The sequence below is a fragment of the Arvicanthis niloticus genome, chromosome 3 (genome assembly GCF_011762505.2).
Source record: "Arvicanthis niloticus isolate mArvNil1 chromosome 3, mArvNil1.pat.X, whole genome shotgun sequence".
NCBI classification, from domain to species: domain Eukaryota; kingdom Metazoa; phylum Chordata; class Mammalia; order Rodentia; family Muridae; genus Arvicanthis; species Arvicanthis niloticus.
The window spans coordinates 113,085,245-113,108,040 of NC_047660.1; the positions used below are offsets into that span (position 1 = coordinate 113,085,245).

Sequence of the window (22,796 nt, forward strand, 5' to 3'; positions counted from 1 at the left end):
GGTAGATGTAGTGGTGGAGGAGCAGAGAGGTCTACATCTTGATCCAATGGCAGCCAGGAAAGACTGTTTGCTGTAGACAGCCAGAGGGAGGGCATCTCTTCCACACTGGGTAGAGTTTGAGCATAGAACAACAGTGTCTACCCCATGAGTGACATACTTCCTCAAACAAGGCCACATCTACTTCAAAGAGCCCACACTTGCTAAAAGGCTAGTGCAACAAGTGCCCCTTCACATGGGCCAAGTACATTCAAACCACCATAACTCCTATTGAACATATCTATTTTAATAATTGCATAATTTATTTAGAATAATTTTAGAATTATAATTTTGTTAAAGTCTAAACTGTATATCATGGCTTTATATTTGTGTTATTTATATTGTGCTGAATAAGTATGACAACAAACTCAGCATTTTCCTTGGCTACTAAGGATTGAAAACCTGTCCTCATGCATATGCTACAAAACTGGATGGATTACCTGTTGTATTCTGGAATTTTTTATCTTTTGCATGGCAAAGTCAGAATCCAGAAAGTACTAGGGTACAAACATAACTATAATTGATAATGCCCAATATTTCAAAGACAGTTTCATAAAAGTCATGAAAGGTCTGGGAAAATTAGTTCAAATCAGACACAAAAATTAAAGTGTAGGGAATTAAAAAATAATTTAAACACAGGGATGAGGAGATTAATTGTGAGGCAAATGGACTGTGCCATCAGTCTGAAGAACTGGTAAGGTTGAGTGATCCCAAACCCCATGAAACTCAAAATTGAGTAAGGTAGAAGTGGGGCCAGCTCCCTACCAAACTACCTGTTGCGGAACACATAACCACGACACTCCACTGAGAAGACCATGACAGTCATGGAGCCCTTCCCCATCCAATAGAGCGTCACTATCACCACAAACTGAGCCAATGGGAAGCAATTACCCCTGGCCCCCACCCTATTCCTCAGTATTTATAAAGTTCCTATCTACTTACAATAAAGTGCACAAGTATTTCACCAAGAATAGAATTGTCTGAGAGTGGTTGTTTTAATGAGCTGTAACACTTTGGGAAATAATTTTCTCTTCTGAAGCATTCATCACTGGACCTTAGCCCCACATGGCCTGTTGGGCTCTCATCCCTATTCTCCGTGCCACTGCAGTCACAACTGCCACTCACTTGATGCCAGTCATAACCACCTGCTACTGACAGCTGTGCCTGCTGCTGCTTCCCCTGATGCTAGAATTGGAACTGCCACTATGGTGGTCAAGACCTGGGACCCCGGCTGCTTGCCCTACATAGGCTTCCTTTCTGAAAGCTGTAACACTTTGGCTATTTCCAGCTGGACCAGAGACCCATGGAACCCAGGATTCCAGAATACAACAGGTAATCCATCCAGTTTTGTAGCATATGCATGAGGACAGGTTTTCAATCCTTAGTAGCCAAGGAAAATGCTGAGTTTGTTGTCATATATTCCAATCTCATCACTGAGCAGGTAGAGCCAAGCCTAATTGGTGAGCCAGAGATCAAAGTGAGAGTTTTGTTTCCAAAAACAAAGCAAAGGGTTCCTGAGGAACGACACTGAAAGCTAACCTCTTGCCTCCACATGAACACACACACACACACACACACACACACACACACACACTGAGATTTATGGATTTTGAATAAGTTTTAGCAAAAATATAAAAATGTATCTAAAGGAAAATCTAGAAGGGCTTGAAGAAAATAATATTTCGAGAACAATGTGACTGTAGGAAGGCAATTAAAGCAGCACATCAGCTGTTTGCAAAAAGCAAACAGATCTATATGTAGATGCATTGTAGAAACACAAATAGAATGTGTTAAAGGTCTTACAACACATAAGAATGAAAGGTCAAACATTATCTACAAAGGACCAATTGTTCCATGGTAAACAGTCTCCTCCTTTGCAACAACAATGCCAGGAGAAAAACTGAACATTGGAATACAAATAATAATAATAATAATAATGGAATTATCAGACATGCAAAGACTCGGAATTTTATGTTCTCCCATACAGAAAATACTACCAGAAAGTATTCTTTAGCCAAGAGAAATGGAACCCCAAAGGAAACAGGAGAGGTTAGCTGTAGTCAAAGAGCTAAGATCATGTAATGGTATTTCTAATAATTATCAACTATTTACGTGATTAATTTCTAGAAATGAATTAAAGTCAAATAAAAATGACCAAAAAAAAAAAAAAAAAAAAGATAAAGAAGTCAATGGGCACTTTAAAGTGACTAAAGAAATTCTGACGCAGTCAATCATAGGTTGATGTCCTGGAGAACAGTTGCCAGTGGAGATATCAGATGACAGTAACTCCAATCTCATTTTCCTACTATAATTGGAACACAGAAGTCAAGGTGCTCCATAGTTGCTTTTAATCTTTCATTGCATTATATTTTATGCCTATATTTTAAAATAAATAACCACCTCCTTCCTTTCTGATTGAGCTTGCTTTATAAAAATGACATCCCATTTGTTATTTGTATGTAAGAGGGCTACTGTTTATTTTGAGTTAATTTTACATTTAGCTACTTCGCTGACGGTGTTCCTCAGCTATAGGAGTTCCTTTGTAGAGTTTTTGGGGTCCCTTATGCTTTCTGTCATATCATCCACAAATAGTGATACTTCCACGTCTTCCTTTCCAATTTATATCCCCTTTATATTCTTGAGTTGTCTTGTTGCTCTAGCTAGAATTTGAAGTATTATATTTAATAGATATAAAAAGAGAAGATAGGGCTAATATCAAAAATATATAAAGAATTCAAGACAGTAGACATCAAAAAACTAAATAATCCAATTAAAAAGTGGGTACATATCTAAACAGAATTCTCAACAGATGAATCTAAATGGCTGAGAAACACATAAAGAAATGTTCAACATCCTTAGCTATCAAGGAAATACAAATCAAAATGACTTTGAGATTTAATCTTACACCTATAAAAATGGTTAAAATCAAAATCACAGGGATCGCTCCTGCTGGAGAAGTTGTCTACAAAGGGAACATTTCTCCACTGCTGGTGAAAGTGCAAACTTGTATAGATACATTGGCAATCAATATGGCATTTTCTCAGAAAATTGGAAATGGATCTACTTCAAGACTACTCCCAAAGGATGCTTCATGCTACCATAAGGATACTTGCTCAACTATGTCTAAAGCAGCATTATTCATAGGAGCCAGAAACAAGAAACAACCTAGATGCTCCTCAACCGAAGAATGAAAAAAGAAAATGTGGTACAGTTACACAATGACATATTCCTCAACTATTAAAGAAAATGGCATCTTGAAATCTGCAAGCACATGGATGAAACTAGAAAACATCTTCCTAGGTGAGGTAACCCAGACCCTGAAAGACAAACATGGTATATGCTCACATATAAGTAGATATTAGCACTAGAGTACTCAAATACCATCAAGTACCAAGGATACTCAAGATGCAGTGCATAGACCCAGAGATGGTATGATGGAGGGATAAATGTAGGGAGGGAAATAAGGATTTCCCAGGGAAGGAAAAATAGAATAGATTTTGCTGGTGGATTGGGCATCAATGGGGTTGGGAACAAGAGATCAGGTGGGGGAAGAGAGGAGAAAATACTGGGTGAAATGACTAGAACTTCAAGGCATTTCAAGGGTGAGGTGGAAACCCAATACAATGGAAAATTCACAGAATTGCAAGAGTAGCAAATACTCTTAGTAATGGTTGGCCCAGAGCCTGAACTAGCCACCTTCTATAACCAGACAAGGTGTCAAGTAGGGGGTTTGAGAACTCAACTCAGCCATAAAATCTTTGACCTGCAATTTGTCCTGCCTGAAGAGTGTTCTGGGACCAGAGCCTTGCAGAAGCAAAGAGACCAGAGAGACTTAACCTGGCAACTGATGTAAGCAGATGTAGAGTAACATAGCCAAACATAAGGTAGTGCCCGGGGAGTCCTACTGCAGGGGCATGGAAAGAATTGGAGGAAGGAGAGGAGTCAGGGACACACCATGATGACAGGGACTATATAGAATCAACTGATCAGAATTCATGGGAATTCACAGAGATCAGGTTGTCTACATATATGTTATAGCCGAGTAACTTGGTGATCTTCTGGGAATCCTAGGAGTGGAAGCCAGAGACTGTCTTTGACTCATTTGCCTACTTGTGGGACCCTTTTCCTCCTACTAGATTGCCTTGTCCTGCCTTAACATGATGGTATATGTTTGGTTATATCACTGGGAGGCCTGCTACTTTCTGAGAGGAGATGGGGAGGTGAATCTAGGGGAGATAGGAGGTTGGGGAAGAGACTAGGGGGAGGGGAGGGGAGGGAGAGGAACCTCTGGCAGGGATACAATATATTCAAGAATAATAATTTTAAAAAAGAATCACCTACAAATGTTGTGTAGCATTTTATATACTATGTGTCAAGTTAAAAATCATAAATCATAAAATCATAAATTATATTATTTAATAAAATATTACATTTCAATGGAATATATGAAAAGGACTTTGTAAGAAAAACAAAGCACTTTCATGTTTCTTTAAAATATTTCATTACAGAATATTTATGAGCAGATAAATTTTAAATAAATGTCTACTTCTACAGGAGAAATCAGTCACCAATGAAGGCATTAGAATTCTCATAAACAATGACATAAAATTTGATAATTTTCAGGGCCATATGCATTAATTCTTTTTGTAAATGTCTCCAAGACTGTTGGCCCCAATTGTTAGACTTTGATTTCTGCTTATTGATACCAACCTGTAGAATTTCCCTAAACCTGTGCTTATGTATACAATAAAATGCAATTTTAACTATGAATGTAATGCCAGTGTCTTCTTTAGAGGCATAAAGCAATTAGCAAGGCTAATATGTAATTAAAATCTGTTTGTTGTATGTCTATGCAGTGTATAACAGGATTGCCACCACTGTTTTGACCTCTGCTTGTCTAAGTGTTAACACTGTCACTATAGCTTGGTGTTCTGTACTTGGTATAACCCAACCTCCTGATACTCCTCAACTGGTGTGTTAGAGATGATGCATTTGCAAAACAGTTAACACAGGTGACAAAAATTTCACTTGAGAATTTTAGCCATCATAGAAAAACACCGTTTCTCTCTCTCTCTCTCTCTCTCTCTCTCTCTCTCTCTCTCTCTCTCTCTCTCTCTCTCCCCATCCCAATTTGAAGCTTCTCTTCCATCATTTTATCCTCCCAGTCCCCCAGCCCTCCCCTCACCTCCTCTTTCTCTTCATCCACCCTCTCCTCCCCTTCTTCTCAGTAAAGGGGAAGCCTCCCATAGAGCCTTGGCATATCAAGTTGCAGTAAGTTTAGGCACATTTTCTTCAACTGAGGCTAGACAAGGCAGCCCAATTAAGAGAAAGAGATCCAAAGACAGGCAACTTACAGAGGGCCCCTGCTACTGCTTTAAGAGTCCCACATGAAGAACCATCTGTACAACTGTTACACAAGTACAGAGGATCTAGGTCCATCTATCCATTCATGCTCTCGGGTTGGCAGTTGAGTCTCTATGAGCACCTATGGGTCTGGGGTTGGTTGATTCTGTAGGTTTCCTTGTGGTGTCCTTGACCCCTCTGGATCATTGAATATTTCTCTCTGTCTTCCACAGCTCCCCAAGCTCCACTAAATATTTGGTTAAAAACACCATTATTCAGTACTTAATAAATTCTTCTAGAAAATCTCAATTAATGGGAGTTTTCAGAAAGTCTTTGAGATGCTGTTTTGGAGCAGTGATAAAGCAGTTCCTCTGTCTCCTATGAGTAGTGTGTGTACTCAGAAACCAGTCGCTCACTCTGACTTTGGACACCTGCATTGCATATCCTCTGCCATTTGAAGTGCATACAATTAATATGTATCAGCTGAGGTGGTCAGTTTAGCAAATCTAATTTGTGTATTTCCATATTTATTCCATTTACCATTCATAATCTTGAATGGTGGTTCTTTTTTCACCACAATATTGCTCACGAAAATAAAATGTCTGAATTACGAAATATAAAATTACTTCATTTCAGCTTCTATTTAATTTTCCTTGAGCATGAGAAGGCGTAATAAAGTCTTAGCATAAATATCCTATATCATATGGCCCATGGTGCTTAACTATTTCACTATTCTGTTAGAAATAAAATTTTACTTAGTAAGTAGGACCAATCCATAATATAATATTTTTCAACTAATTGGACTGCTACAGTCAATTAAATGGATGGTTCCATACAGAGAAGAATCTGTTACAATCTAATTGTGGTGGCACACATCCTTAAAACTTTTAGGAGTGACAGGCACAGCTACACAGTTACAGCTGGAGCACTCAACATTCCCTCAGAAGATACAATTTTTAGAGAATGTTCTTTTCTTCTTTCTTAAAGAATAATATCAGCAGGGTAGTAACAGCATTTTGACTATGCTGTCATTTTGAGGTTCGAAGTGAGCAGTCTATCAGATTTCCCTTTTGGTTAATTGGAAAAGAGGAGGAATATAGAATTAGGGTTTTTTCGTTCTACTGGGAGCTTAGAGATGAATTAAGATGTTAGATGTAATTAAATCATGGAGTTTGAGGGACTTTAGAGGTCATCTGTCTAGTCAAACTGTTCTGAGAAGGTACAAATCTAAAGCATCCTCCTATGATGATTATCCGAGTTCCTTTAAAGACACTGTCAATTAGCTTAGCAACTCAAAGCAATGTTTAACTACCCTTCCAGCTGAATACATCTAGCTATGAATAAAATGTTCTTCTTACCAACTCATACGTAGTAAACTGAAGAACATCTGTTTCTCCCCCACTGTTTTTTATTTTCTACATTTCACTTTTGTCACTTTTACTTTCATTAAAGATTTTGCATTTAAAGTTGAACCCTTCATCATGGTGGCACTTACTGAGGATATATATATATATATATATATATATATATATATGGAACTCTACCAGGTTTAAGATCAGTTTGAGCTTCAATATTTGTTCAAAGACATCTTGAGCTCCAGAAAAGCACGTTGATTAAAAGAACCAAGGTGATCTAGGCTTTTTGTCTGATGCATACAAGACCCTAATCAAGTTCAGTCCCCATAACTGCAGAGTTAGGGCAGCATCTATTCATTTATATTCTGAAGCCTATGCTGGACATGAGGCTCTGAGGAAGGTGTATACTACAGCCTTAATCATTTCTAATGCTACTGCCTAGCGTGTGTGTGTGTGTGTGTGTGTGTGTGTGTGTGAATTTGTAAGTTTTAAAGATCTGTATCCATCTTCTATTTCAACACATTTCTCTATTCTTTACAGTTAATTCTTCATTTGTTGCCTTCTGGTTATGAAGTTTTCATTTTACCTTGGAAATTACTTTCCTTAAAATTAATTTTGACATATGAAGAATCATATGAATTTACTGAAAGAACTGAACTCACCCTAGGTGTGAAGGTCGCATCATTGACGGAATGCATGTGACCATACAGAGACTGCTCACATTTACCCTAGAAGATAAAGAAAGCAGAGATGAATTTAGCTAAGTAATATTTAGTTCATCTACAGAAATTCCTTCTCATGATAGAAAATAGAATAATAGATGTGCATCAAGTATCATTCAGAATGATTGAGGCAGGGCTTATGGGATATTTCACAGTATGGCTCTTTTTGTTAAAATTCTGCTCTTCGTATTCAGGCCACAGGGCTGGCAGGGAACTCTACCTGTGGATCCCATGGTGAATTGTTTAACAAATGACATCCCCATCATTGCTGAGGCTGGGGGTGTAAGTCTACTTTTTTTCTTTTAATTATAAGGTCAGAATGGAGTTTCACATTTTCAAAGATCAGATTTTCTATTGTTATTTCATATTTCATATTAAATGCTGTAGAACATGGTGTTTTACACAATGAGCATTTATGTATTCGTGGCAGACAGACATGACTCTCTGTTTCCCTTACCTATTCCAAAATGTAATTAAAATTAAATATGAAAAGCTTCAAGCTTCAGTTTAAATGTTTTCAGGGAAGATGGACACATAGCACACTGACTGAGGTGAGGAGGTTACATGTGGAGACTTTCATCTTAAAACTTATGTTCAAAGAAATATCCTGAGTATATTTGGAAAACAGCATCTTTAGAAACAGGATTATTTCCTAAGATTACAACCAGATTATTATTTGGAAGATTCTTGTTATGAATTTTGAAATTCAGATCTCATTGAATAATTTATTCAACAAGCAGTTTCTGAATGACCAACATTATTTGGCATAAATCTATGTGGCTACTACCTTTGTTACAAAATAAAGCATGCTGTCATGTTCCTGTACCTTAAGTGAGAGGAGACAGTTATTTTGCTTAAAAGGCAGAGACTGTGTTTGCAGATAACATTAGTCTGGCTGATACATATTGGGGCTCAGAAAATGACAGCAATGTACAGAAGGGACCTACACCGAAGCTCTGTTATCTGTTGAAGAACTGCTCCCCCAAAATAATGCCATAATTCTTAGATCTTCCCCACAGTCTCATTGTCCAAGAAAGATTAAGCTGGAATGACAGACAGGAAGGGGAATGACAATGACATCATATCAAGGAAGCTCTTCTTACATGCTTTGTTCTCCAGCCTCTGATATTATTTGTCAACTCTCGTCTATTCTTTGGGCCCAATCAACTTTTCCCAAAGCCATTGCTAGTCTTCTAAGATTGCCCTAGAACCTACTCCTTCTTTCCTACAATGAAGGTATTTAGCTTCCATCAGAAATTGACAGGTTAATAATTTTGTATTTTTTTCTCCTGTTAAAGTGCCTGTATTGGTTCAGTTTAGCAAACTTTCAGAGGGCACAAGGAAAATTCTCCTTATTGCTATAAGGAGCCATTGGCAAATGTGATTAAACAGATTAAACAGGCCTTTTGGCCTTACCAAACAGTAAAAACTGCATGAAAGCTGAAGTTCATTGGGAGTCAGAGTAGACATCTGCTGTAGTTAGTGTTCCTCTCAGAGTGAAAACTCAGAGCTGAAGTTCCCAGGTGTGGAGAGTGCAGCCATGTTTCTAGAAGACCAAGGAAGGTCAGCATGGCTGGCTGGGGACTGATCAGGAAGACAAGATCTATTCTTGTTCACTACCTTCAAGTCTTAAAAAGACTGAAGAGGGAGAAAGACTACAGAATAAGACATTAAAGGCAGGGCTGGTGAGATGGCTCAGTGGTTAAGATCACCGACTGCCCTTAAGTAGATCACGAGCTCAAATCCCAGCAACCACGTGGTGGCTCACAACCATCCATAATGAGATCTGATGCCCTCATATGGGTGTCTGAAGACAGCTACAGTGTACTTTGGGCAGGGCTGGAGTGGGGGTGGGTGGGGTGGAGCAAGCAGGGCTTGAGCAAGAGGAAGAAGGGAAGGGGGAAGCAAAAACAAAGGAAAATAAAAGATATTAAAGGCAGATTCTTGGGTGTTCCTAGATGTTATTAGGCAATTCCTGTACTTTCCTAGATTAGGCAATGTTGGAAGCCCTTTGTCACAAGGCTGCAGTTAGGGCTCGTGGCTACCACTGCACTCAGCAATTTAAACTTTTAATGTCTCTTTACAGAATCAATGCATGCTACTAATCCACGTTCACAGGACTCAGGATTTTCCCCACATAGAATGGAAGTTCATAAATGAGCACACAGGAGCGAGTTCACGGTCTCTGCAGGTCTGCTTCCCACCTTTCTTATTCTGATCTAGTTTCTTCATGCTGTTGTCCTTTAAACCAATTATGCCAAGGAACACAAATCACCCCAGTTCCCAAAGTAGAGATAAATTACTCACAAAGCCAAACAGGCTGAGTATAAGATGTTATAAGCACTACTATGCTTATTTATAGCGTTTTCAACTCCGTTTTCTTTGAGAATGACTGTAGGGTAATATAATATTATACTTGTACAATGAATGTTAAACATTCTTACAAAGTTTTGTGTTGGAAGACTTTTCTTCAAACTATTTTTTACAGATACAGTTTTTGCATTCTGTCTGCTTCCAACTTGAGAATTTCTAAATTATTTGATTAATTGGTAGGGAAAATGTATTTTCTGGATTCAAATCCTGAGTGCCAAGTTTTAATTCAAAGGTGAGTCTCTGAGGCTTTCTTGAATAGCCCTGGAAGCTCCAGTTATAATGGAAATGCTGACTGACCACATTTGTGCCGCTATAACAAAACCTGACTTGAAGATAAATGTTTCATGAACTAAGAAAAGTTTAAAAAGTGTTTCTATTGAGCTTTGTTCCCAAGATAAAAGTGAATCTACTCTTTTTGAGGCAGAGAGAGTATGTGGGTTACTAATATTCTAGTCCGCAAACGGTCTTAATCAAAAGCAATATCCAAAATGGTATGTTGAAATGTGGAATAACTTCTCTGATGAATTCTTGTCAAAATTGTTTTCGTTCAAAGGAACTGAAAAAAGTAAAAAAGAGGCTTTTTTAAAACTACTATGTGACCTATGCATACTGTTTGGGCATCTGATTCTCCCACACAGAGAAGCTGCGTGGTGGCAGGGTTTTGTCAGCAGCCCTGAGATTGGAAATGTTGATTCTAGATTTCTGAATCTGGCATGCAATAGCAGTGTGACCTTAAATAAATAGTTTCACTTCACCTACCTTAGTTACCTATTGAGTGCACTGAAGTAACAGTGCTTACCTTCACTTTTACTGCTAGGAATGAGGTAAGGGTAAATTAAAATGCATTGTACTTCCTATTACAAAGTTAAATATTTGCACTTGGGATAGGAAGATGGGTCAAAGAATAAGAATGCTTGCTGCTTCTTACTCTTGCAGAGAACCTCAATATGACTCCCAGCACCTATACTGGAAGGTCACAAATGCTTGAAACTCCAATTCCAGGGATCCAATGCCCTTTTCTGGCCTCCAAAGCACTGGTGCACATGTGGTGCATATGTACACAATCAGGCAAATACAAATACATACTGTCTTAGAACATTCTTGCAGGATATTTCATCACATTGTGAACTCCAAGATTGTGAACTGAAAAAAAAAAAAAAAAAAAAGAACATCACACCGTATGTGATGTCTCAGCCCTAGCACATAGCTTTAACCCCAGAGCTTTCTGTTCACTGTAAACAAGTACTTGTGGTGTGGCTCAGCTCCAGCACACACCTTTAGTCCTAGAGCTAAATAATGTCAACCCTAGGTCAAGAGGCAGAGCAAGTGACCAGCTGACAGGGAGTAAATGTAAGTAAATTTTACAGAAAGTAGGAATATTGAGTTGGAAGGTATTTTAGACAGTGTGGAGGAGAAAAACCTTTTTTCTTTTAGGACATCAGTGGAGTAGGAAGGTCAGCTGGGTGCTTGCTCTGTCTCTCTGAGCTAGCTGCCTTTCACCCCAGCATCTGTCTCCTGAGTCTTCATTGGTAAAATCGAGAGGCTAGAATTTTGTTTTGAAAACAACAGGGCTTCTGTTGCTATGATAAAGCCATGGCCAGAAGCAACTCTCAGAGGAAAGTTGTAGTTCAGCTTACAACTATTAGGTGACCCTGCATCACTGAGTAGGGACTTGAGGCAGGAAGTGCTATGGAGGAGTGCTGCTTATTGGCTTGTTCTTTATGGATTTCCCTGCCTGCTTTCTTATACCACCCAGGACCACCACCCCTGAGATGGCACTGCCCACAGTGAGCTAGACTCTCCCACATCAATCATTGGTCAAGTCTTGCCTACAATTCAATCTTATGGAAGCATGTTTTCAACTGAGATTCCCTCTTCCAGTTGAGTCTATCTTGAATCAAGTAGAAGAAGTAAATAAACAAACAGAACATGTGCATGCCAGAGATATATGACTGCCTAAATACTCATGGCTTCCAGATGGACATCTCCACCCTTCTCTCTGTTGAACTCTTTAAAGAGGTCATCTGTATGGTCTGGACTATGTCCTCTAGATTACTCCCCTTGAGCCACTCGGCTGCTCCATGGGCTGCTCCACACTAAGAATATCACCCGGGATTCCTCTCCCCCAAAGGAAGATGCCTTCAGGATTCAGAGAGCAACAGAAGAGTGAGATGGATAAATGGCCACTCCTGTGTCCTTCAGCTCAACTACAGTTCTGTCAGTGGTCCCAACTCCGTTGCTATCCTTTCGTGTGTCTAAAGCATACACTACATGCAGTAATGTCTTCCTCTTACCCTTTTGAATCTAGGGACAGTGATGGGGTCTCATCATCGAATGTTATGAACCCTGTCCACTGTTCTTATGATGCCTATTTCCACTGATGACCAATCTGGTACAGCCTGTTGGGTGTAATGTGCAAAAGAAGGGCATCTACTGGTTGGTTCTAAATTCTTCAGCAAAGCATTCCTTCATAATGGCATCACCAATTTACACACACACACACACACACAGAGACACACACAGACACACACAAATACGCACATACAAACAACCACAAACTTGTGCGTGTGACAGACTACGTCTTCCCTCACCTTCATCCCCACATGCCATGCACTGCCTCTCCCATTCTCTATTCATTTCTGCCCCTCTCCCCATGGCTTCCCTAGTAGGGGACAGCATTCTATGAGCTTCCTCATTAAGAGTCTTTCTGCACTCTTACTCCACTCACCATATACTCTTCTCACATACAGTATGGAATCAGGAAAGCCTGACTTAGACACAGTAGTCCTCCTATGTTTAGCCATCCCCAAAATTATTCCATAAGAACCAATGCCAACTCTTTCCTAACATCTCAATTCTTCATAGCCATTGGCTCCTGACTCCCAATCTCATCATAGACTTTAGTGTTCTTCTCTTTCATTAGCTCTGACCTTCAGTATTGTATGCATTGGCTGAGCTTTCTGAGCACAGCACTAACAGGCAAGGTTATAGAACAATTGAATAACAACACTGGAGAAACCTCTGGAAAGACTTATGAGCATCTCACCTGAAGCATGGGTGAGAACTTTATAAGCCCAGATGCTTTCCTTTTCATTTCTGGAGTCAGTTTGCATTTCAGTACAAAGATTTGTATAGTATGTCTTTTTAGTTTCTTTAGTAGAGTCTCCGTATCTCCTCTCTGTCCTTGTCATTTACCCCCACAGCTATCTATCTATCTATCTATCTATCTATCTATCTATCTATCTATCCTTCTTCTCCTCTTCTTCTCTCTCTCTGTCTGTCTCTGTCTCTGTCTCTGTCTCTGTCTCTCTCTCGCTCTCTCTCTCTTTCTCTCCTATATATCCCTCATTATCACCCCATCTCTGTCCCTTATCTCCCTCAATCTTCCTTATTTCAATTCTTTTTTTTCTCATCGTCCATTGACCCTCTTCTTACCTTGTTTTCCCCTTCCTCTCTATCTTCCTTTCTCTTTTGCTCTTTTTGGTCTGTTACCTTGTTTTAAAAAAGTCTCACTAATATACTGATTAATTAGGTTCTTAATGATGAAATTATTCTTGGTGAGCAGTGCAAGTATCATTGTAAGTGCCTCTTCCTCTTTATTAAAACAAAACAAAACAAAACAAAACAAAAATACCCCAAAACAACAACCCCCTCATGTCTTGACCACACCACTATGACCTTTTCACTGGTAGAATATGTAGATGAGAAAGGGAAAAAATATTCAATTTAATTCATAGAACTTTGCAAACAAATTAACAGGCCTTCAATTTGTGGTGTAAAATATGCAATGAAAAAAAGAAGAAAGCCCAGAGACCAGGTCCTATGTGGTACCTGTTCCAGTGCACAGTAGACTGAGGTAGGGGAAGGAATGAGTTTGGGTCAGAAATTTGAGGACACTAAGTCTAGGCAATGTCATAAGCACCTAAGGAAAAGAAAGTGTCTTAGTCAGGATTTCTATTCCTGCACAAACATTATCACCAAGAAGCAAGTTGGGGAGAAAAGGATTTATTCAGTCCACATTGTTGTTCATCACCAAAGGAAATCAGGACTGGTGTCAAGCAGGTCAGAAAGCAGGAGCTGATGCAGAAGCCATGGAAGGGTGCTGATTTCTGAATTGCTTCCCCTGGCTTGCTCAGCTTGCTCTCTTATAAAACTGAGGTCTACCAGCCCAGGGATGGCACAAGGGGCCCTCCCACCCTTGATCTAATTGAGAAAATGCCTTACAGCTGAATCTCATGGAGGCATTTCCTCAAGGGAGGCTCTTTTCTCTGTGATAACTCCAGCTTGTGTCAAATTGACCCACAAAACCAGCCAGTACAGAAAGGAAAGGAGAAATAAGGAATCTGATGAAACTGGTCACAGATTTTTAGGTGAAAAGGAAATAGACTTCCCAGCTCAACATCTTATGGAAGAGAAAGCTCACTGGCTATTGGCAGGCCTAGCTAAGATCACTGTGAACCTTGTGCACTTGTTTTCCTGCTTGCTCTATATCCAATCATAAGTGAGTAGAGTCATTAAAACATGAAGCTATCAGACTGTTCTTGTGGATTTTTAAAATAGTTCTAGTATGCTCCAGCCTTCGCTTTCTGTTTCTCTAGTTCTAGTTTTTTTCATCTAAACATAATGTGTCCTCATCTTTGCTCCACTTTCAACTCAAGCACAACCTGATGTTTCATATCTAATATTATCTTACAGTATTCCCTCACATTTGCAGATAGCTTTCCATGAAATTGATCTCTTCCTCTCAGGCACAGCATCAGGGACCAGCTTGTCCATGCAACTAAGTTATGCCTAGCCCATTGTAAAATACATATCAAGTATACCACATAATCCTTTAACAAGTTTCTTCATTTATTATTTGTAGAATGAAGCTCTAGGTGATAGGAAACATAAACTAGAAAGAGCCTCTATTTCTGAATAACCACAAGAGACAAGTCATCAACTGGGATCTTCCTGCTGCTTAGCCTGTAAATGAGAAGCCAGTTTCTACTGTGTCAAGCTCTGAGATTGCAAAAATCAACTTCCAACTGATGTCAATATGCAATAAACAAATCACTTTGCTATAACTCACCATTAAGTAAAATGACTCATAGTCAATTCCAACTGTCACTGAAGTTCCAGCAGAGAAACATATCTCCTCCACTATATGTATTATTCCCAAGGCTTAAGACAGTTTTTGTAGAATTTGATAAACAGAAACAGATACTCACCGATGAGTAAGCAGGTTGACATGGAGATCTCAAATGAAAACCAAAAAACAATAACAAAAAGCAAAGCATCCTCCCTACTATCTACATTCACTACCAATAGTCATGACAGGAATTAAATTGGTGCACCATCTGATTTCCCCACCTTAGCTGCAGGATGGTTCAAGGGCAAGAGTATATTTACACATGGATGCTGCCCTTGACTCTTAACACGTTAATCAATTGTAGGACAGACAGTAAAGATTTCAACTAGAAGAGAAGCTGCATATTTACTATTTACTAATGACTCTAAAGTGTCGTGCAAAGAGCAAAATCCTGTGAGATGTGTGCTATTATATTTCTTACATGAGAGAGAGGCAAAACGACATTGAACCCATGCCAAGAGATTAAAGAGAGCCCGAGGCAAGGCAGTTTTTGTCTAATTCTACAGGCACTTACCCCTATGTGGGCAAGAAAACTAAATGACTGCAGAATAAATAAAAGCGCATAGACTCAACCCAGTTCTCACATCCTCATCATTTTAGCTTTTATTCTTTTGGAGCAGTACACTCTAGGGGTTAGGGATCTCTTTCCCTTTCACCAGGTCTCAGCAGCACACATGATGGCAGCTTTCTTAGTTAGGGTTTCTGTTGCTGGAGTGAAATACCATAACCAAAAAGCGAAGTTTGAGATGAAAAGCTTTGTTTGGCTTACACTTCCACATCGCTGTTCATCACTAAAGGAAGTCAGGGCACAAACTCAAACTGAGTAGGAACCTGGAGGCAGAAGCTGATGCAGAGGCAGATGCAGAGGCAGATACAGAGGCAGATGCAGAGGGCTTACTGGCTTGCTTCCCCTGGCTTGCTCAGCCTGCTTCTTTATAGAACCCAGGACCATCAGCCTATATATGGCCCCATCCACAATGGACTGGCCTCTTCCACATTGATCACTAATTGAGAAAATGGCTTACAGCTAGATTTGTAATGAAATGACAGCAATTTCTCAACTGAGGCTCCCTTCTGAGGACTCTAGCTTGGGTCAAGTTGATAGACAAAACGGGTCAGTACAGTGGCTGTGAGGTTTTCTCCTTGATATGACTAAGCTAGGCAGAGATGCCTCACCTCCCACCTATGAAGAGCAGAGAACTGAAGCTGTATACAGACATCAAGGTGTCTAGAAATAGTTACAACACAGCTTACCCTTACCTGACAAAACCTGTGTATTGAGCTCCTCTCTTTAAATGTTAAAAAAGCCTCAGGACTGTTAGTAATGCCATATGAAAAATTGAAAAGACTATAAAAATAACTCATTAAAGAACTAACTCAAGATTAAAACAAATCAAATGAGGGGCTTGGCATGTAGGGTAGCTTTTATGATGCTTACTTGGCATACACAAAACCCTGGAGCAGACCATCAGCATCACATGAAACTGTGTGTGGTGGTCCAAATCTGTGACATCAGGTTTTGGGGTAAGGGTTCTAGTGGAGCAGAAGGATCAGAAGTTCTAGGTTCTCCTCAGCTTCAGATGGAGGAGGAAGCCAACCTGAGCCCCTCTCTCAAAACAAACAAATAACCACAAATTTATACACATTTTGAAAAAAATAGTTCTATAGTAAAGCCACAAAATAACTACTTATAAAAGGACAAAATTATCAGAGTTAAGTGGTCATTTATTTATTTTTATAGCACAATGATACTCATTTCTTCAGGAAATCTAACAGTACTTAGGAAAAATTAAGACTAGAAAAATATATAGGCCTTTTAATAACTGCAAAGGCTATATTTTTAAAAAGATTTTATTTTCTTTCATTTTGTCAGGAGCCATCAAGGAGAAGCTATAATCTAGCAAGCAATCTTTCTGAAATGGATCTGCTTAGATTAAAATCTACAGTAGATTTGCTTCTGGAGGTCCAGGAGAATTTCATTTTAGGAAAGATTCCTGCTATTAATAAGCTTTTTCTGTTATTATTAAATATATGTAACAATTACTAGGTAATAGCCCATTCTTTTGAGTAGATCTCTGCAGAACAATGAAGAAGTAATGTCTTGTGATGCTTTATAGACAAATAGATGATTTCTTAATTCTTAATGATTATCTTATAAGAATTCCTAAAATTATAGTAATTATTAAGCTCCTTTCTGATAGTTAAAATTGCATTGAGAACTCTGCCAGTCTTCAAGTGTCATGAATTAATTACTTCTGAGATAACAAGCAGGCACCCACTATTCAGAGCACATTTTAATGGGTTGTAAAACCATTAACCAAAGGTCATAAAAAGGGGACTAATGATTTACTATAGGTGCAAGAGTAGAAGACAAAATATTGACTGAATTTATCTATACAAAGTTTCACTAATACCCTAGTCATGAAAATTACAGTTTTTAACCCTCTAGGAATGTGTAGAGCTGGTAATAGATGATGAATGTTTAGCCAGATAATTACTCATGATGGATATGCATGTAAACTTTCTCTGCTGTAAACTTTTTATTTGATTTATGATTTTAATTTATGTGAAAACTTGTGGTGAATTTTTTTCCATGTGATCATGTATTCTGAAAGATGTACATGTGCAGAGAACAAAGAGAAGATACAGAACTGAAGAGAATTTTTTTAGACAGAACTGAACTCAAAAAGAACTTAGAAAAAAAAGGCATCGGGAATAAGAGAATTGTTATATCAGAGCAGGAGGAGAGAGCAAGATAAGAAAGAGAATGCAGAGTGAAATAACTTAGAAATTATAAGGCAACAAAAAATTAAGAGAGCAATATGCAGACTGCAGAGGGAAAGAGGAAAAAGAAGAAGCCTCAGAGAGAGCAGAAGGAGCAGGAAGCTTCTCCTACCATGAGACAGAATGGGTCTTTTCATAATAGCAAGGCAGGCTTAGTCTTAATAAAGAGAACAAACTTTTCTTCTTACAGACTTGGTTTTAATTCATTTAGCAATAATAGGATAGAAACTTTTTCTTTTCTCTGTGCAGTAAAGATATGAGCTCATTTTTTATCCAGAATGAGTGATTTCTTTCTGTAATGATGCTTGATCGTTTGCACAATATACTTATTATGTACGTATGAATGTATGTGTAAGTATGTAATTATGAGATCGTGTGAAAGTTGGGCCCAGATTGTTTGAATGGAGGTTTAAGAATGTGTATGCATGAGTCTGTATATGAATTTATGTGAGTTTAATCCATATTTTCTTGTGTAAAAGATTTTCCTTCTGTGAGCAGGATTACTCTTTTCCTGGTGCAATAGAAGTTTATTGCTCCAAACTTCCTCCTGGCCTGACAAGTGAGAGGCATCTGGACAAGAGGGAAAAGGCTCTAGCAATTATTCCATTACTTAATCCTTTGTTGTTTTAGGGTGAGGTGCTAATGCCAGAGACTGCAGCTTCTAGCCTCAGAAGAACACAGACAGGCAGGTCAGCTACTGCAGCAAAATGATGTAGACTTAAGATCAGTAAGCATTTTATTATTAGACAGTAAGCTTAAATATCTCTCCCCCACCGATTCTCATACTTGCCAGCTTACCTCCAAGACAGAACCAAGAAAGAATAGACAAGGATGGCCCGCAGCATTTTATTTATTTATTTAGTTAGTTAGTTAGTTAGTTAGTTAGTTAGTTAGTTTTCAAAACAGGGTTTCTCTGTGTAACAACCCTGGCTGTCCTACTCATTTTGTAAGACCAAGGTGTCCTTGAACACACAGAGATCTGTCTGCTTCTGCCTCCTGAGGGCTGGGATTAAAGTGTGCATCACCATGCCTGGCACTTATGATTTATTTTTAATTATGTTTACATATGCAGTTGCATGCAGTACCTGAGGCAGATTGAAGAAGATTTTGCATCTCCTTGAGCTGGAGCTACAGGTAGTTGTGAGCAGCCCTACATGAGTACTGGGGACTGAAATTGGGGTGTGTGGAAGAGCAATATACACTTCTATCAAGACATCTCTTTAGCTCCCAAGTCATATTATTCAGTGGCTTTCTGATATGCTAGAGATTTTTTTTCTAATGGGCATATAAAGTACATAGAGTGAAATGTGTAAGACTTTTAAATATATATATATATATATATATATATATATATATATATATTTAATTATGTGTATGTGTGGGTATTTGCCCTTAAGTGCTAGTGCCCATGAAGGTCAGTAGTATTATAGCCCCATTATATCCCCCTCGAGGTCTTGTTACAGGCTGTGGTGAGCTGCCTGACAATGGGTGCTAGGAAAGAAATCTGAATCTTCAACAAGATTAGTACATGCTCTTAACGACTGAGTTGTCTTTCCAGCCACCCAAATGTACAAATCTGAAGAAATTAAGCTTAATGACTTTCATCTATATGTATATCTAAATAAATTATATTGAGACTAGGAGCTGGAATATTTCCATCCCTCTACAAATCTTTACATACCCTTTGCAGAAAAAAAATGGCTAAAATGGTTTTATTGTCTATATTTTGTGAGAAATGTGTGGCTAATAGATCAATATTAAGGATGGAACTTGAGAGTACTATCCCGAGTGAGGTAACCCAGTCCAAAAAAGACATGCATGGTATGTACTTGCTTGTAAGTGTACATTAGCTATAAAATACAGGATACCCATGGTACACTTCACAGATTGAAGGAATCTAAACAAGAAGGAATGAACAAGTGAAGATGCTTGAATTTCACTTAGAAGAAGGAATAAAATAGTCACAAGAGGCAGATGGAGGGAGGGATCTGTGAGGGAAAAGAGATAGGGAGGGCTTGGTCTTCATGTGGGTACTGAACAACTGGAGTGGGGGCTATCCCAAAATCTGTTGCCTATGAATGGGTTATGTTTTTCTAGCTAGGTTGCCTTATCTGACTTCAGTGGAAGAAGATGTGCCTAGCCCTGCAGAGACTTCATGTGCCAGGGTGGGGGATACCCAGGAGTCCTCCACCCACTCAGAGGAGAAGGGGATGGAGTGATGGGGGAAGGATTGTTGGTGGGGGTGTGACTGTGATGGAGGCAGTGAGCAGAATGTAAAGTGAATAAGTAATGCTGATGATAATAATAATAAATTTAAAAAAATCAATGTCAAAAAGCATTGCTTAACAAAATGTTAGTTCCCCATCTCAGCTCATTCTCAGAGAAAATCAGTGCAAATCATATCTTCTGCATATTTTATGGACTCATATGTGCCCTTACAATCACTTTCCCTCTCTACCTTGTATGCCTACCTTAGTTTTATGTAAAACAATCACAGTACATGTGACTTTGAGGAACAGAATAGAGTGATGGCAAAAAATTTCTGTATTGGAAATATTACAAAATTATTAATATTTCTATTTGTATAAGCCCTATGCCATGCACTTAATACATATTATTGTAAGAATATATATAATATCTATATATTATATTATGTATAATAATAATATATGTATATATTATGTATATATTATTATATATACATATAAACATAGATATTATATATATTCTTAATTTTTACCACTGACAAATGGTAGTATTTTAAATACTCTTATAGTTGGAAAGACTTGTATAAAATTATCCACTTAACATAGTCAACTAATTAATTTCATTGGCCACTGAGAATTTTAAAATCACTGTTCTCCCAAGAAAAGACACACTGTTCCAAATCCATAGTGACAAGTACCAGAGTTGACTATAAAGTCAATCAGTTAGCAAAAGTTGTACAGCTCTGTTCCCATGTAAGCAATCAGTACTGATTTTAAAACTACCTAATTAGTGACAGCTAGCTTCAGTGAACACTCGTTCAAAAGCCAAACAGCAAGAAGCTCTGATCTCAGCCAATAGGACAGCAGGTCACTGTGGTGAACTCATTCCTACGGCTGCTCTCAACGTTCTGCTGTTCTAATGGATTAAAAGTGCTGTCAATGCTGAACGGTCTTTACTCTGTCCTTATTCACGCCTATCTCTGCATGTAACATACTATGAGTAAAGTCATCCCAGGAAGTATCAGGTCAGTAAATGAGCTTTCTCAAAAGACCAAGCTATACAACCCTTCCACGCTTGACTGTCCTGTGGAACCAGCTTTTGAAGACATTGTGTATAGTCTTTATTTTTTGATATAGTTGCAGCTCCTCATGGATCTTGAGGACAAAAGGTCAAGATCCAGGCATGAGCAAGTTTGGCTTCATTAGGAAACCTTTCTTGGTCTGTGCATGGCTGTGATCTTCCTCTACCTCCACACAGTCTTTCCTCTGTATGTGTCTGCATCCTAACCACTTTCTATTAAGAAATTGGCCACAATGGGCAAGGCTCACTCTAATGAATCTACGTAACCTCAATTATTCTCTTGAAGATCTTTGAGCAGGAGATACTGGACCGCAACTCTGACCCCAATCACACAAAAGCCAGAGGAAGCAGGGCTCCCAGGAGCTCTAACCCGGGCAGTATCTTAGGTAAGAAGACAGCAACAACCGCCCCAAACAGGGATTAACTGGGACCCACAAGGACCCAGGAAGTCACTCATGGCCTAGAGCACTGGTTCCTTTCAGTCTGGGCCAGAGCACTGAGCATATCTTGGGCAGCATCTCTGCACCAATCTCTAAGAACCCAGTGGAAACGAGGATCCCAGAGCTCTAACCTGGGCAGTATCCTGTCTGCACCTGAGCACTGAGCAGATTTTGGGCCCCAGCTTTTACTCCAGTAGTAATACACACCCCACAGAGTTCTGATACAACCAAAATAATAGGAAAGACAGGCTCCAGTCAGAGACAGGGTAGGTAGCACTGAGGAGATACAGATGGCAAAAGGCAAGCTCAAGAACATAAGCATCAGCAACCCAGGGTACTTGGCAACATTAGAACCTAGGTCTCCCACACAAGAAAGTCCTAAATTTCCCATATCACCAGGAAAGCAAGATTCAAATTTAAAATCACTTCTAATGATGATGATAGAGGACTTTAAGAAGGACATAATACTATCAAAAACAATTGAGGAGAACACAGGTAAACAGGTAGAAGCTCTTAAGAAGGAAATATAAAAATCCCTTAAAGAATTACAAGAGAACACAACCAAATAGGTGAAGGAATTGAACAAAACATAAACATCCAGGACATAAAAATGGAAGTAGAAACAATAAAGAAACCACAAAGGTAGACTACCCTGGAGATAGAAAATCTAGGAAAAAAATCAGGAGTCATAGACACAAGCATCACCAACAGAATACAAGAGGTGGAAGAGAGAATTTCAGGTGCAGAAGATACCATAGAAAATATTGACACAACTGTCAAAGAAAACAGAAAATGCAAAAAGTTATTAACACAAAATATCCAGGAAATTCAGGACACAATGAGGAGACCAAACCTAAGGATAATAGGTATAGATGAGAGTGAAGATTCCCAACTTAAAGGGCCAATAAATATCTTCAACAAAATTATAGAAGAAACTTCCCTAATCTAAAGAACGAGATGCCCATAAACATACAAGAAGCCTATAGAACGCCAAATAGACTAGACCAGAAAAGAAATACCTCCCGTCACATAATAATCAAAACACCAAGTTGTGGACAGATGTCATACAGACCCTAAGAGCACACAAATGCCAGCCCAGGCTACTATACCCAGCAAAACTCTCAATTACCATAGATGGAGAATCCAAGATATTCCATGACAAAACCAAATTTACACAGTATCTTTCCACAAACCCAGCATTACAAAGGATAATAGCAGAAAAGCTCCAATACAAGGAGGGAAATTATACCTTAGAAAGAGCAAGAAAGTAATTCTCTTCCAACAAATCCAAAAGAAGATAGCCACACAAAGATAATTTCACCTC

At 38.8% G+C, this 22,796-nt stretch overlaps 1 protein-coding gene across 2 annotated transcripts in view; it reads right to left on the reverse strand.

Annotated features, from left to right (window-relative positions):
- Spag16 (sperm associated antigen 16) overlaps nucleotides 1–22,796 on the reverse strand; it is an 856,168-nt gene that overhangs the window by 275,803 nt on the left and 557,569 nt on the right. For both annotated transcript variants that reach the window (XM_034498464.2, XM_034498463.2), the window contains one exon: nucleotides 7,397–7,462. In XM_034498464.2, coding sequence (XP_034354355.1) covers nucleotides 7,397–7,462 — 66 coding nt within the window. The remainder of the gene's footprint in view (nucleotides 1–7,396; nucleotides 7,463–22,796) is intronic.